At 42.2% G+C, this 16,935-nt stretch overlaps 2 protein-coding genes across 3 annotated transcripts; both read right to left on the reverse strand.

Moving 5' to 3' along the window:
* Nucleotides 1-1,817: 1,817 nt before the first annotated feature.
* On the reverse strand, nt 1,818-5,808 carry LOC118771156 (glucagon family neuropeptides-like). Of its 2 annotated transcripts, XM_036519051.1 has the most exons (5): nt 5,141-5,808; nt 4,591-4,692; nt 3,259-3,390; nt 2,667-2,756; nt 1,818-2,103 (listed from the first exon to the last, which is right to left on the reverse strand). In XM_036519051.1, the coding sequence occupies exons 2-5, from the start codon at nt 4,689-4,691 to the stop codon at nt 1,920-1,922; spliced, it is 507 nt and encodes a 168-aa protein (XP_036374944.1). In that variant the 5' UTR covers nt 4,692; nt 5,141-5,808; the 3' UTR covers nt 1,818-1,919. The 2 variants fall into 2 exon arrangements, with proteins under 2 accessions (XP_036374944.1, XP_036374945.1); XM_036519052.1 differs by lacking the exon at nt 2,667-2,756.
* A 3,259-nt stretch (nt 5,809-9,067) lies between these two features.
* Nucleotides 9,068-13,883, reverse strand: LOC118771516 (clusterin-like protein 1). Its single transcript, XM_036519522.1, has 8 exons — nt 13,714-13,883; nt 13,184-13,332; nt 12,397-12,567; nt 11,583-11,997; nt 11,022-11,150; nt 10,365-10,582; nt 9,454-9,632; nt 9,068-9,083 (listed from the first exon to the last, which is right to left on the reverse strand). Exons 1-8 carry the CDS (start codon nt 13,814-13,816, stop codon nt 9,068-9,070), a joined length of 1,380 nt encoding a protein of 459 aa, XP_036375415.1. The 5' UTR covers nt 13,817-13,883.
* Nucleotides 13,884-16,935: the final 3,052 nt, after the last annotated feature.

A 16,935-nucleotide genomic window follows, 5' to 3' on the forward strand; every position in this document is an offset into this window, starting at 1 on the left:
TCTGTTACCTAACTCTAACCCTTTTACCTACCTGGAGCCCTCTCACCTGACTGTGCCCCTCCTACCTGCCTCTGGTTCTTTTAACTACCTCTGCCCCTTTTACACACCCCCGACTCATTTTCAGTGCTTCTACCACTCTCACCTTTACCCTTACTGGCTGCAGACTTTCTGCCTGCCTCACGCTGAAGCCGTTTGTAATGACTGCGGGTGCTATCAGTCACAGACATCACCCCGAGGACTCCTAGGTACGAGAGTGCGCGAGAAAAAAGCGAACGGGCCGATTATATCTCTGCTCTCTGCCTCCCCTCACAGCCAGGTGTGGCCTTCACCTCTAGACAAATTTGGGAAATTACAGCCTGCGTACTTCTTTGTCCTTCCAAAAATTCTCAGAATTACAAAACAAATGAATTGATCAGACATAAAACAGACATGAAAAAAAGAACTTCTAAACATCAATCTAACCTGTTTGTGTTCATGCATAAAAACAGGAGGTAATTGCATGGTTGAAAAATGGATTTGCAAAGCAATCAATAATAATAATAATAATAATAATAATAATAATAATAATAATATTAGCATGTACACAATAACAACATGTACTACAATGAACACAATGACAGAAAACAGTAATTAGGGTGGAAAACTGGGTGAATTGGCTAGCTCTGATTGGGCTGTAACATCATGCTATTATGAAGACTGAGTTTACATGATGTTATTTTACAAAAAAGTGAGGTACAAGAGGAAGGACCTGGAAGTTTTAACACTGGTGTTCTAAGAATGCAGGGGAGATCATTTATATCATAAACTAAATTAAATGGACCAAAATTAAGTTTATGGCCTCTGTCTTAGATGTTTCTGCAATGATATTATACTAGTGATATTATACTATGAGCCAAGTATAATCAATGGCCTCATCATGACAACATTTGCCTTATACAGAGGAATCATTTCCCCCTTTTTGGGTTTTTTCTTGACTTGATGTCTAGGTTGGTATGCCTGCAATCTTAAAAGACATACAGAGTGATCACACTTTTCATGCAGGAGGCATGAAAAATGTTAAATGCTTACCATCTTCTCCTAACAGTTTTATTTAATCCATAGATTACACTGAGGACTAACTGAGCATGCATTTTCATTTGTCTGTGATATTAACTGTCTCCCCCCCAAAAAAACAGTCACCTTAAATTTCACTGTCCTGGGGGGTACCTCAAAAGGCTGGGCTCAGGCTGATCAGAAAATTCAGAAGATATGTCTCTTACACAGATGTACATTTTTATGATGTATAACACATAAAATAACTACACATTAAAATAGCTATATGTGCTTGCAACAGACAATTCAGGAGGTAATGGAGAGTGAATGGTACATGTGGAGTTAAAGGTATAATGGTGGAGCTGGACAGAACACAGAAGGAACTACAGCCCCCACCAAAATCTGAGAGCAATGGTTTCAACTCCCCAGAACAGCCTCAAAATCACCCCCCACCTGTGAGAGAGGCAGTCTGTGTGGGGTTAATTTTAGAGTGTGGTGAAAAGATAAGTCTTAAGGGCCTTTATTGGGTGTAACAAACACTTTGATTGTCTGTTTTTTTTCCAGAATCTACTCATTTTATGCGTATGTGTAGGAATTTAAAAGGATCTCAGGCGAACAAGGTTAAAGCTGCATGAATTCTTTTTCCTCCTTTTTTAATGATACATATATAGCAATATAGTTGTAACTACAAGACTGGTCCACAAAGTATATCTGTGCGGTCTCAAGTGCTTTTGTACAAAAAGAAAAACAATAATATTATTAAAATATTCATTTTAATGGCTTTACTTCATACATAAATACATGTTTAAAGAACACAGGCGAGATCCACTGCTCAGAATGGTTTGATCTTAGGGCTGAAACAGACGAGGCTATCTGCTTTAGAAAAGCTACAAGTATGAGAATCGGCGACCCTTGTTTTTAATTCTCTGTCGGTACCTTCTTCCCAGGACTGCAGCCAGATATTTCTTCACAGCCATTTGTTTTCGGTACCGGCTGTAGCTGTCTGTGAAAATTCCGTCAGAGTGCCGTTTGGATAAGGGTTCTGAGTCTTCTTCCATATCGCTGCTGTCACTGCAAAAAAAGGAGGAAAAAATGGCATTATCGGTCCGCCCTTGTCTGCGTCAACAGCTTCGTGCATCTCATCTGTCTAAAACGCGCAACTTTTGTGCGCACTTTCTCTTTTAATACAATGCAATAACATCGACCACTGAACACCCTGTCTTCGTAAAGACCTCATTGGGTGCACTTAAGGGACGTATTTTCAAACGTCTTTTTTAAACGACAATAACCTTCTACTAACATAAATTATTCACATACAAAAATATATGCATTCAGGCAAGAGGGTTCTGAGTACTGTTTCTTGAACCGTTATCAAGGTCGCAGGTTGGCAAAATAACTTCGTTTCCATCACATATTTCTACATCTTTTACTTTTGTACTTATATTTGAAAGATATTATTTATTAACGCGCCCTCACGTACCAGCGCACAGACAAAGCAACAAAAATGTTTCATGGCCACTGGGGGGAGGGGGTGTGGTAAAATGAAACTCATAGGGCAACGTTACGACACACACAAACTCACAATTACCAAATCAAAACAGCAACCAAGAGGATCTTAAAAGAAGCGTCCTTACCCCGAGCGCTTTGCCATCAGAGAATGCAGAAACTGACCAAACCCTTCCCCGTGGGCTGTATTAAATATTCCATCTGCTTGTTTTTTCGTTCTAGGGCGATACAATGCCAAATATAGAGCGTCATTTGCCCTGTAAGATCTAGATATGGGTCATATTGATAGAATCTCCGCCTTTTTAACAAATTCCTTTGACTTGCTCGTTGCCGTATTGGCGATATTCTCTCTCTCTCTCTCTCTCTCTCTCACTCACACACAGACACACACACACACCCAAACATACACTTACAGCTATTTACTCTTTTACTAACCAGTTTCACTTTCTAAATTATATCTTATTCACTTTCTAAATTATATCTTATCTTATAATTCGAAAGTATTTCGTCTTTTATAACAGAGCGTCTAAGTCTTTATTTATTTATTTGTTGCCTTATATTCTGAAAGAGGAGGGGTGCTTTCCATGTCCCACACAGATGAATTAATTAAATAACACAAACACTTTTTAAATACATTGATGAACAAAGCACGATTAAAATGAAATAACAGATGAAAGGAGATCACAGGAATTAATATCTTGTGTGTGTGTAATCGATCACCTCTTTTCCGCCGGGTAATATAGCGTATACACGTTGTCAAACAGAGGAGGACTCCGAATAGCAATCTCATCTCCATCAAAAGCCAGGTCCGTGAACAAGTTTCCGTCCTCGTCAAAGACCTCGTTTTCAAGTCTGAAATTAGAAATCGGTGTAAAGCTTTTTGTGTCCTAGGTCAACAATTCTGTAATGATAAAAATTCATTATGGATAGCTTTTTATTGTCTGTAATATATGATTATGTTGGCATGGTATACATGTTTAATACGTGTAAGTAAAAAAAGAAATGCTTTAGACTTGTATCTTACTTTAATAGACCAAGGTTAAAACGCATGCTAGAAAAAAGGGAGACAGAACGAAAAGAGTATAAAAAAAATGTTCCAATATTTGAAACCAACTTGCATCCATTAACACAGTGAATGGCCAGAGGCACCAGCTTCCTCACTGTCCTCATACAGCTAGTATAATCTGCATCCCTGACAAGGACAGTCCCTCAGGTGATCGCTGCGAAAACTTACTCTGCTTTACTAATACAATTTATTTCTAATTAGTAGGCTACCTCTCGTTACCATTGGCGCTTAAGTATTTAACACATTGGACATTCTGTGAAAAAACAAGCAGATACATGAATATATGGATATATAGGTTACTGCCCCATGATGTAAATAATAAGACCTGACACTGCGGGGTCTTCTAATTTAGTGTTTTCGTAGCCATTAGCTTTGCCCCACGCCTCAGCTATGACGCCATCCCATCACTACCCCGGGGGTCGTCCTCCACAGCTTTTCAATAGAGGGAATTCTGAATCTGCGCTGTCTGTAGTTCTGGATCTGCGCGTTCCTGTCTGCAGCTCTGGATCTGCGCATTCCTGTCAGTAGGTCAGGATGTGCGCGTTCCTGTCTGTAGTTCTGAATCTGCGCGTTCCTGTCTGTAGTTCTGGATCTGCGCATTCCTGTCTGTAGCTCTGGATCTACACATTTTCTCTTCGTCATCAGATATAACTAATGGCATGTTTCTAAAACCAATCTTCTACTTAATTTGCGGTATCAGTGCAAATCAATCGCATTGCAAAGACATAAAATGTTAATTTGGAAATAAAAGCGTGACTTTCCCCATTTTTATATCTTTGACAAGATCTTGTATATGTATGTAAAATTAGATCTAACCTTTGCACATTTCTTCATTTTATATATCATCTTGTGTTGCTGTGGCACATATGTATAGTTTAGTTAAACATCCTTCTTGCCTTGCGCATCAGCAAAAATGGTTTTCCTACTGAGATCAAAAACACTCAAATCAGCACTCTATTCAGAGAAACGAATCTGCCTTTACGTACCTAAGTCTGGGGTAATCAAGTCCAATGGGTGAAGAGTAGGCGCAGTGCATAATGATTCCATAGACGAACAATGCTAAAGTCGTTTTTCTAGACATTGTCATTCTGCGAAAGAAATAACAAAAAAGTTACATTTCTGAAACTCTCTAAATTCCACATTATTCATTCTCATACATATGGCGTTTATAATGTAGGCTATAGCAAATATATTGGCGGCGTCTCAGACAAACCCAGAACCTCGTGCTTTATTCCATGAAATATAGAACAAACGTGTTTAGCTTGCAGTGTATGCTTTTAAAGATACATCAACAAACAGCCACGTAACAATGATAATCAAACAGAGTTCTATGTAGTGAAATTGTAACTGCACGCTCGCTAGACCCTGTTAAAAAGTTTCAGGAATGCCCTGCAAACGCTGTGGCTTCAACTGAATTAAAAATATATCCGCTTGCTAAGATGCGCGACGTACTTCGGTTGTTATAGTAATATTTCTCACACTAAATTCCTGAATTAATTGTATGTCTGTCGAAAAGATCGGGGAATTGTCACGTACCTATTATAGAGCAGGTAGAACAAGGTGCTGGATGCGGTCCGGGTGAGGCTGACACTTAGTATGGGATCAAATCTTCTTTCACAACACTTGCTTAGGCGCCGTTTCCAATGTACCCCCAAGCGCGTCCAAACTCTAATCTTTTTATTTACAAAAACGAAATTAATAGATTTCTGTACAAACACAGCTTCTTGAAATGAGCGCCTACATTTGTCTACATATCGTTATCCGAAAAGCTCGGTTCTACGCTCGGATTCTCGCGGATTTTATCCATGGATCCAGTGACTTGCCTTTTTTCAATAAGTCGCATTAAGAGTGGTACAGACGTCATCAACCCTTCCTCCCGGAATATGCTCGCGCGGTTCCTTTCTCATCGATGAACTAGTCAGAGTCATACGCCTCATATGGAAGTCAAAACATCATTTCCAGACAATAGAGGAACGCGAGAAGTGAGTGCCTCGCCTAAGACGTTGCGGCCAGCTGGGGTCATTTCTCGTGGGCGGCTTCAGTGCACCTCGATTTACTCACTTTGTGAATATTTTATTATGAAACTGAGTGCACCCACATCTAAATGGTTTGGATACAGGAGATGCGTGGTCCGCTTTGACTTTTAAGTACCACACGTTCATGGCTCCATAATAGATCGGCGCTGTCAACGGGAATGGTGCTGCGTGATGGAGCTGTCCACTCGGGCGGTTCTGAAACGCGCCAGCACCCGGAGGCGTTTCGGCAAGGATCAAGTCTGTGCGCCTGGTAGTTCCAGTTCGCAATTTGTGTCGCATAACAGAGGAACACGTGCCATGGCACCTTAAAACGTACCCTCCGCGTGTACTCTTTGCTTCCAAATGGGTTTTCCATTTGCAAAACCCAATAGACTGAGTACCCTAACACATTTGATGTTGCTGAAGTCTGACATCGAGAAAAATGCAAAAGTCATACATACGCTGCAAACATGATATTTTGGGAATATAAAATCTTTGCTAAAGCATTACTCACCCTATCCCTATGTTCTCCTGTTTGTGTTACCATTACAAATATGCACAGATTTGCACAAATATGCAAATATGATATTCGGAAACACAAACTCTTCGAATACAATTTAGTAAGCTGACTTAAAAGTTGAGACTCCAAAAGCAAAATTAATGAGTTTTTTTTTCCCTCAGCGTTCTCTTAATAATTGTTAACAAATACAAGACAATAAAACATTTGATTGTCATTTTTAAGATCCATTGGTTTGTTTGTAATTGTAACCGTAGAGTGATACAGGAGTGATTTTTTAATACGTAATGGCTTATAGAATATAGAATATATACTAATTTGCTTTCAGTTGGCTGATGTCTACATGACAAATGCAAGTTATTATTATTAAATACAAGTTATTTACTTATTTAATAATTCGTTTTATATTATTTTATTATGATGGACTGTATTCTGGGAATTTCATTGTTTTCTACTGAGTGATTCACACTGACATTTGTGATGTACTCTGACGTGACATCGTGTGACGAGAACTTTACATCATATTCGATTTTTTTCCCCACCACTCGGCCGATTCGAAACATGACGTAGAATCCAGCCCCACACGAACTTTTCCATGGGAAGAGCGCCATCACACGGCGCTGTGAAAATGTTTACATTTGTTCGTGTTGCGCTTCACTGGGCGCTAAAACTACCACTACAACAACTATCAGCCTTTTTCAGTTCCTTGCAATGTTTCGTTTTACTTTTATAAGGTTGTATTCTCAAGATTATAAGGGAATTCGATATTTAGTTTGATTTTTTTGTCACTGAGAATATAGTATATATTAACAGGCTCATTTTACTTGCCGCTGCCCACTTACATCCAAGCGTACATTGAGAGGCCTCGAATAAGAACAGCCAACTAAAGGGATTAAATGACGTTTCTGCTTGTTGTTATACGCTGGTGAAGAGAATTTACATACGAAAGAAATAATAGGCTTTATTTGACTATACTTGACTTTATTTGACTATATTTGTATAATTTTGAATTTTGCTCAAACCTGTAAATAGCCTGATTAGTTATAGGTTGCAGCCGTGTTCATACGAGGGTATTTTTGAGGCTGTTAAAGATATGGAGATGGAGTAATTGTATTTGAAAGACTTGACTACTTCCGTTGTTACAGTGCGGGGGCGGGGGGGCACAAGACTACCGAGTTCTTAGCAGACTTCTTAGTTAATTAGTGTTAATTTTAATTTTTGAGGAAGTTGGTTTTGTAGCCTGTTTTAATTCATGTATAGGCTACACAGCAGTGATGTCAATGTATCAATGCAATCCGTGTAGGCTACTCTCTGACAACACACACACACACACACACACACACTTAGAAAAGGGAAAGTCGTGACGAACATACGCGTCTGTCTGGGTTTCGAAAGGATGGCAGATGAAAATTGTCATCAACGGATGCAACCTGACAGCCCGCTGCGGATATCGTGTTGCCTTATTGGGTTTACTTTAGGAGCGCGGTTATAGCATTCCTGAATAATCTATCATAGCGACGACCCGCGGAAACAAGGTTAGCAGGAAATGCGGGACAGAATTGCTACGACAACCCAGTGTACTGGCCGCATGGCGCTCACAAATCCTCAAGGCCATGTGCAAGCCAGCTGACAGCCAAGGCAAAGTTTACTCAGACAAATCAAATGGTTTGCCAGATTTTTAAAAAAATGATAACCAAGGTAACTATTGAAAGCAGTGGTTGAATTAGCAGTACACTAACAGTAGGTCAATTTTATAATTATTGTATTGTTGTAAAAACGTTGGCTGACTTTAACAAATGAGATGATGCATAGCACAGAATATCTCTGTTCGTGGTCCTACGGTCTCACAACACGGAATGGTCAGTTACCTCTCACCTCACAGGATGCAATAATCATTCCATATTACAGGTTAAAGTTGCCAAAGTAATACCTCCTCATTTAATACAGTGTCAAAAATGAAGCTTTTATCTGGAACTGTTCATTTATGACAACTTTTTGGAAAACAACAAACATCTGAGTTATATGTGCGTATTTAATTTTAAAAAATTAAACCTCTGTACTCTGATCTTTATTTTACTTTAGATGTAGTTTGCATGGGATATTACAGTGGTATCGTATAGTGTAACTACAGCATCATGCATGATATGCACTGTAGGCTACGTAGGGAAAGCATGACGTCTTGCCGCATTAGGATGTTATCCAAGGTAATGGTTTTGTTAACGCTCGAGTGGATGCTCACAGACAGGGCTTGGTCAGTGCTATAGCTGAAGTTTGTTTCTTGGTTTATCAGTGACAGCAGCTTACTTTAATTACTCATAAACATACTTATGTCTAGAGAGGCGTAACATTACCGTCATACGACTGTGCGCCATAATATAATTGTAATATGGCGCCCTCTAGTGGTACCTTTTTGAGTAACTTGCACTGTTTGAACTTCTGCCTTGGCTTGCGATAATTTTGCTATCGTGTTGTTCTCCTTTAAGGGAATGAGTGTCTAAGGTTTTATTCAGTTGATAAGGGAAAAGAAATGTGAACCCCAGAATGACCTGGATTTAATAAACAATTTAATTAAAACACCAGGAAATAACGACAGAACTGCATTGCCTCAAATAAATTATTGGAATTGTCACCAACATCTTTGCAAATGTTTATATTACAACAAAGTTTAAAGTTCAGTTACAGTTACAGTTCAATTAGTAAAATAAGAGCAAGTGAACAAGAGGTAATGAGAGGGTTAGCTTTCCATTTACTTTCTTAAGTATTAAATATTGTCAGTTCTATCAAGCACACCATGAACTTGGTAAAAATATACACATTTAATTCACAATGTCTAACGATCAGATTAGAATTAATTTTACGTCAGCCCAGTAACACATTGATGCAGGCAGATTCGTCTCATAAACAGGCTGGTATGCTCCTGCAGACGTCTCTTTAAGGGTCATCCTGCCTGTAGACAGAGAGGAGAAAATGCTTATGAGCCACACCCACATTTCCACATTTGCCCAGACAGAGAGGTGGGTGCAGTCTACAGTCACAGTTTCTGTGGGTGTGCAGGTATTGTACCTGCAGATGCCCATGTAAAGTTTCTGCAGGTACTCATAATAGGTTCTGCAGGTGTGCAGGTAGATATCCACAGACACGCCTTTCCACCGCAGAATTATACAGACCATAACAAGGGATATCCGACAGGCTCAGAGCTCATGGTGCATATGAACCAGACATGTTTTACCATGACATCGCACACCTGGCAAGAGGGCAGTGCATTTACAATGGGCCCTTACTTTTGTGTATCTGAGATCACCTTTAAGGCCACTCACCTGAGCAGCAGCTTGTACCTGCCCAGGGCCTCCTGAGCCACGTACTGGACGAAGGCGGGGTCCTCCACCTCCAGCTCGGCAGGTACGTTCAGGGTCATCCTGGGAGAGTCCAGGATGTTCACCTCCACCTTGCTGTCTGCTGCAGAGCCGTCGTACCCCTCCACTGCGTGGGGCAGCACCTGGGAACGGGGCAACCAAGCATTCATTATAATCCTGATCATTATTTCAAATGTCACTATCATCATCATCATCATCACCATCATCGTCACCACCATCATCATCATCATCATCATCATCACCACCACCGCCACCACCGCCACCGCCACCGCCACCACCACCACCATCATCATCACCATCATCACCATCATCATCATCATCATCATCATCATCATCATCACCACCATCGTCATCACCACCATCATCATAATCATCATCATCATCATCATCATCACATAAACAGTACCAGTAAAAAGTTTGGATGCACCTGAATAAGATACTGAGAAACAAGACATTTTGATCTGAAGACTCATGCTTAAATGCTTGAAATTTGTTTCTTAGACAAATATAGTTATGTTGATGCCTATGTATGAATTTCCTTCCAAAACAAAAAATATTTTTGGCTACTTTGAAGAATCTTAAGTATGAGATAACTTTGTTTAACACTTTCTTGGTCACTGCATAATTCCATTTGTGTTATTTCATAGTTTTGATCACTGTTATTCTGAAATGTGCGAAATGGTAAAAATAAAGAAAAACCCCGTGAGTAGGTGTGTCCAAACGTTTGACTGGTACTGTATATACTTATATTTATAATTCAAAACAGTCCATTATTATCCTCATCATCATTACTGCCTGTATTTGCACAGATCTCATGATCTCTGATCTCGTAGCTGTGAGGAAGAGTAGCTCACGGCGGAGATGTTGAAGATGATCTCTGGCTCCGCCGTGCTGTTGATGGCCACCTCGGCCACCCAGCCGAAGTTGCTGGCCATGTTGCTGAGCCAGGTGACGGTGTCCTCCGTGTGGCGCTGCACGATCTGCAGCACCTCCTCGTACTGCTGGCTGGAGGTCTGGAGGAGCTGGGAGACCTCGTTCAGCTCCACCTGCAGCTCCCTCACGCTGGGGCAGTCTGCAGGAGAAAAGGTGAGAACTGTGTGAGACAGGGAAAGGTGGAGGCACGGTGGTACAGTGAGAAATGTATGAGACACAGTAGAGAAAGATGGAGATGCAGTGGTAGAGTGAGAAATGTATGAGACAGGGAAGGGTGGAGAAGCACTGCAGCATAAGATACGGTTTATCTGAGAAACAGAACTGGGGAGATATATCTGAAACAGCATTGAGGAGATATATTTGAGACAAAGCACTTAGGAGACATATCTGAGACGAGGTGACTTGGGAAATATATCTGGGGTACGAAGACATGTCTCTAGAGCATTACAAAGTCATGTACATTACAAATATTGATTTTGCACTCAAGCAGACTGGAAACAAGCAATCGGTCAGCATCCTCTAAGGGGCCATATTGTATATCACACAGACTGCAGTGATGTCCTCTAAGCATTACGTACCTTCCAGCAGAGTTCCTTTGCAGGAATCACACTGGCTGCTCAGCTGCCAGCATTCGGACGTCTGTCTGCGCAGATCTCTGCACAACTTCCTGCTCTGTGACGGCAGCACACGAGGGAACTGCTCCTTCTCTAACGCATGAATGAACGTTGGGAAGTATAAGTTAGATGTTTACAAGCCTTCACTCTTAACGAAACACCGCTAAGTAACACCGAGAACATTTCAGTCCAATGTAAAAGCTTGAGTAAGATTAAAATAAAAAGGTTTATTACACTTATTCCATATTATTACATTATATTACATTAAATTACATTCATGTAGCAGACACTCTTATCCAGAGCGACTTCCGGCACAAAAGAACAGAAATGTAAGCATTCAAGTTAAATGAGAAATAGTGTCAAACCAGGCTAACAACACTCCCAGACCAGTGACTGTGAGCGTAACACTATTCAAGCCCTACCATAAGTTAACTTGTGCAACCTGACTAGACAACTTAGGACCTAAGGGAAGCCACTACCTATTCTTGCATTAAATTTTACAGTAAAAAGCTTAACCTGGCTTACCCTTTTCCACCTTCGATTCCTTAATAGACTCGTGGATGTCGTCGAAGACCTGCGTGACCACGGAGCTGAACTCCTGGAACACCGTCTTGCCGAAGTCGAAGAAGGAGTCCAGCACGTCATCCAGCCCGATGCCCTGGAAGAAGCTGGAGTCGGTGTCCTCCGCGGAGGAGGGGCGAGGCCTCCCACCGTCTGCCTTGGTCTCTGGAGCAAAGATCTCCCGGAAAGCCTGGTCGAACTCCTGCTGCATCTTCACGACCAGCACCACGCTCTTGGTGTAAACGTCGTTGACCTTGTGCAGAAGCTCGTTGAAGGAGTCCTCCACCTGCTGCACCTGCCTGTCCGGACTGTCGGGGCTCTGGCTCATGAGGAGGTCCTGGCTTCCCCGCGACGCCATTCTGCGGAAGAACTGCTCCACCTGGCAGGAGGAGGTTGGTAAAGGTTAGCTACTGCGCTGTGTGTTGGACTCATCGTAACTGGAGTGGTTTTATAAGGGACTCTAAATAGTGTGACCACAGATACTCATAAAGACCAGGTATTCTTCTCCTTTGTTCCTGCCTGCCCAGAACATTCTGGTTTGTAACAAGAAATTCTGGTGCCCTCTGAGTTTTTTTTTTTCGCCCCGCCCCTTGGAGAATGTTCATAACGAGCCATCAAATCAGAACGCTTGCACTGTCAACAATGGCAAAGGCAGCCCTTTCAATACCTAGCGCAGAGAACTGAATATCTAGTTGCGTTAAATATCTGCGGTACGACTGTCTGCAGGTCACAGAGACACACGCAGGGAGATGGGGGGCCACCCCACTGAAGAACAGACCTTGTCGGAGAAAGAGGAGAAGCCGCGCCGGCAGGTGGAGGTGTAGAAGGTCTTGCAGGCCTCCTCCAGGCATGGGCGGCACTCCTCCCAGGAAGCCTTCAGGGACTGCTGGCAGTGCTGCTCCGCCTCTCCCAGCTTCTGCTCCACCTCCTGGGCCAGCTCCTGGGCCCCCTGGGGGCACGGGAGAAAAGACAATGATTTACATAATGGATAAAAGCCCCTCCCCTTTGGAACCCCGGGTCTACAGTGTCCATGTAGGGGCGTGTCCATCATAATAGACGCGAGTAAAGAAAATGATTTACATACTAGATAAAAGCCCCTCCCCTTTGGAACAACAGGTCTACAGTGTCCATGTAGGGGCGTGTCCATCATAATAGACGCGAGTAAAGAAAATGATTTACATAATGGATAAAAGCCCCTCCCCTTTGGAACCCCGGGTCTACAGTGTCCATGTAGGGGTGTGTCCATCATAATAGACGCGAGTAAAGAAAGTGATTTACATACTAGATAAGGTGTTTTGTTCAAGTGCTTTTAATGAGTGTTAGTTGTCAGCTGGGTTTGCCCTATATTTTGAAAATGTGATGACAGACATTCTGAAATGCTCAGAATGAATCACCAAGGGTGTGTGGTGGAGCAATAGGTCTGTGGCTAGGGCTGTGTTTTCTGGTGTGAGGTGTAGCAGTAGACCTGTGGCTTAGAGCTGTGCTTATATGTGGCAGAGTGGTGGACCTGTGGCTAATGCTAATGTCGGCTCGTTGGTGTGCCGTGTCTCGGAGGCTCGCAGGACCTTCTTCTTCTCGCCGCTGTGCATCAGAGTCTTCATCAGATGCTCGTGCTTCTCCCCGTTCCTCTCCATGAGCTCCTTCATCTGCTTCACCCCCATCAGGGCCCTCTTCATCTCTTCCCCTACATACCTCTCCCCTTCCTGGGACAGCTCTGAGGGAGAGGGGGAGCACACCGGTGAGGTCACTGTCCCCTCCCACAGAGATCCAAAACCATTTCTAATTTAGAGTAATTCATGTTCATCCACACACACATATTCACACCTCCCTGTAAACCTACATATACGTGTATTGTCGTAGTGTTTGTCTGATTTGATGTTAGCTGAACACAAGTCTATGAGAAAGTGAGACAGAATTTTTGTCAGGTTGTCCTATGAGAAGTCATACCTCATATAACTCACAGGCACACGGCAACGGAGCTGCAGTTTATACGCAATGATTATTTTTCAATATCTCGGCCTTGTTAACTTAAAGTATAGTCTGTATATAATATTTTCTTCCTTGAGCGATTAACTTGCTGGCAGAGAATGCCCACCTTTCAGGGCGTCCTCGGAAAGAGCAACTGGGTGTTTCTCAGGGGCCGCCTGTAGGACACCCAGGGACACCAGGAGAGCCAGGCACAGTAGTGCAGCCCTCATCCTCGCCTGTATGCTTGCAGTCTCAGCAGGGATCTTCAAAAAAAATAAACCTAGGGTCAAAACACCATCGTCCAACAGTTAACCATTGTATTAAGCCTCTGGCAGTCCTATGTTACACATCCACGGATATAGAATATATAAGTTGTATGCAAGTTCTGCATTATTTTGGAGAGATAATATAGGGTTCCATCTTAGTTCAGATTCTTGCCTTCTGTTATGTAATCAGTCTCGTGATTTTAGTGCCTTGGCAACAAAAGAACAGGATTTAAGGAGTGTAATTTTATAAGAGCAACGGCTAAGCTATTTGTCTTTGATCCAGCAGTCTGGCCAGGCTGTGGAGTGCACAGAGCGATGACCTTGTTCTGGGTAAAAACCCAAGAAACTCCCAGGTCCAAAGAGAGGCCTTGTGACACCAGCTGAGATCAGGGAATAAAACTCCCCGTAGTGGGGAATCCACCTCCCCAGGCCTGTGACTTTTTAAAATACATTTTTCCAGAAGCCACTGAGCGGCCCCACATGCTGGGCTGATCCAATCAAGTCCTCAGGGCTCAGCGGATTTGAACTTGAGTGACACGGGCAGCCACCAGCAGTGGAGGGGTGGTGGTGACCAAGCAGGTTGCATGTCCTTCCTCAGTCTCAGCTGAGGATGAGTATGCAAGTGTTCCCCAATACTGGGAGTGGTATATGTATATATGTATATATGTATTTCAAATTTGTGATCCAGTAAAACTATGTGAGTGTCTCTCACACAGACCTCTCCGGGGTTTAACAACAACTATAATATAACCAAGTTTAATATTATATTATAATATTAACCAAGTTTAGCTTTATAAGCATAGCATTAAGAGTAAGTGCATAACAGAGCAATGAGGTCACAATTGAACAGCATTTGGACCAGGTAAACCTTTATAGTCTGAGCACGTTTAATTGGTAACTTGCCACTACGTATCACCTTAACACAACCTGGATGTAGCTGCTTGATTGCTGTTAAAAGGTGCTTCAAAACGATTGTGCAATATAAACTGAATCCTAAAACCACGCAGTGCTTGGGGCATCAAACTAGAAAAACCCAGAAGCATGATGTTTATGTCATGTGTTAGTGACATGCAACTGACGATATTCAGCCACGGGAGCTAAAGATGAACTGTTTTAGGCCTCAGATTATGTGACGGCGCTGTCTCACACCATCTGTAATCTGAGCGCCAGTGAGATAAGACCTCCCTCACAGGCATTACACAAGTTCAAAGTGAAGACCTGGGGTCTCAGACCTTCCAGAAGACCCTGTCATAACACTGTTCGCTGTCGAAAGCAAAACGCAAGGATGGCACACCTATAATACACGGGTAGTCCGAGCCACACGTTATGTAAGGTTATAAACAGGAAAGGGGATGTTCTCCTTCAGTAACTAAGCAGCTAAGCAATTTCATCCCATGTTTACGTTGTAAATAGTCTTGACGAGGGTAACTGTCCGCATAGTTTGTATGCCAGTGAATAAAGCTTTTTGAAAACTTTTTGAAAGTGTATAAGGACTTTTGATATAGCTTTATGTTACTACATTGCGTAGTCCTCACTAAGATGAAAGCATAAACTATAAAAAGAATGGATTACAACACTAGTGAACTAAATCTCAGGGACGTCTTCAAAATCATTCCCTTTGCATTTTGCATTAAATACCCAGCTGGTTAAAGATGACTTTATTATTAATTAGAGCGAAACCCTGTTTTCCCTATGAACACAGATAAAACGTCATGCCCATCAAACCTCTGTCAAGCCAAAAACGTTTTAGCACCAACAGATCTAACCCAGATCCTCCTCTGCTCTGAGGAATCCTCCTAACATTACAACCGCTTACATCAGTAACAACTGACATAAAAGGCATTAAAAACTATGCTTTACACTACATGGAAGTTTGAATAGCATTGAAATAATGAAAAATGACACAAGCATGTGAAAATACAGATGCTAACAAATTGTAATAAATTGCATTTTATACTGTACATCATGTGCTGAGAGAAACATTCAGTTATCGTGTCATAATTTAATAAGCTCCTACACAGACAGAGCGCTCACCTGTTTTCACGTGGGAGCAGCGGAATGCTGGTGTTTGGGAATGGCGTTATCTCCAGCAGCGATCTGCCTATTTATACTCTGTCCTCAGCTCCAATCCTATTAGCGTATTTGCGTTATAGTGACCATTAATCCAGCCATCAACACATCAACATAGTGCTCTGTTCTAGTGTTTTTAAATTACACGTTGGGCTTTGAGTCCATCTCTGACATGCACTGTATACTTTTTATAGGTTTGGCGTTTTCGTGTCATACCAAACATGAAACTATATAAGGAACAAGGTGTGAAACAGGAATGACTAAGAGATGCCCGGGACTAACCCTGTCTCTTCCTTGCTGTTTCTTTCTGAACCCACACACATCCACTGGGCTTCCCACAGAGATGAGCTAGGCTGGGGGATAATGCCTTGCAGATAACACCAGCTTCAAGTCAGACTGCAAATAAGATACTTTATTACACGAAACTTGCAAAACACTTGCACAACAAACGTCACGCATGATAATGCTATTTTAACTGCCTCATGATCTAAATGGACCTACTGGTTAACTAAGCGGCGACATGTTCTGATTTTAAGAGCACTTTGCAATTCTCAACATTTTCATTCTGTGTACCTGTCGTCCTGGATCAGTTAGCAGTGTGAAGAATGTTGAGCCCCTGCTTGCAGTTAATTATTACATTATGGTGATGTCGTCACACAATTTTGGCTCTCTGGCTGTAGCTCCAGTGACCATTTGCTTGCAGTGATGCAGTGCTGACGTTTGCTGTCCTCTCCCTGGCTTCAGCATCACACACACTTTAATGGCCAGAGGGAGCACTTTCCTTTCTCTTGCCAACGCTCTCTGGCTTCTAGTTAAAGAGCGCCGCCTTGACAATAACACTTTACAGGGAACACTGAAAATGACGACCCAAAAAACATGCACCCTCAAAGTTCTAACGGGGTTAGTGCACCCAGGGTTACACGCCAACCTACGTGGGTGCCCCTGCGAGGCGACAGCCCCACATGTGATGAGACGCAATACAAAGTGGTCTCCGATGACCTGGTAGGTCCTGA

The sequence above is a fragment of the Megalops cyprinoides genome, chromosome 24 (genome assembly GCF_013368585.1).
Source record: "Megalops cyprinoides isolate fMegCyp1 chromosome 24, fMegCyp1.pri, whole genome shotgun sequence".
In the NCBI taxonomy this organism is placed as follows: domain Eukaryota; kingdom Metazoa; phylum Chordata; class Actinopteri; order Elopiformes; family Megalopidae; genus Megalops; species Megalops cyprinoides.

Excerpts from the sequence above, each read along its gene's own strand:
- LOC118771156 (XM_036519051.1), bottom strand. The coding sequence starts at position 4,691 with ATGACAATGTCTAGAAAAACGACTTTAGCATTGTTCGTCTATGGAATC. Across the intron at positions 3,391-4,590 it reads CTTGATTACCCCAGACTTAG|ACTTGAAAACGAGGTCTTTG; the intron begins GTACGTAAAGGC and ends TTCTAATTTCAG. Across the intron at positions 2,757-3,258 it reads TATTACCCGGCGGAAAAGAG|AACGAAAAAACAAGCAGATG; the intron begins GTGATCGATTAC and ends GTATCGCCCTAG.
- LOC118771516 (XM_036519522.1), bottom strand. The coding sequence starts at position 13,816 with ATGAGGGCTGCACTACTGTGCCTGGCTCTCCTGGTGTCCCTGGGTGTC. Across the intron at positions 10,583-11,021 it reads CAAAGGAACTCTGCTGGAAG|ACTGCCCCAGCGTGAGGGAG; the intron begins GTACGTAATGCT and ends TTTCTCCTGCAG. Across the intron at positions 9,633-10,364 it reads TCATCTTCAACATCTCCGCC|GTGCTGCCCCACGCAGTGGA; the intron begins GTGAGCTACTCT and ends CCCCGTTCCCAG.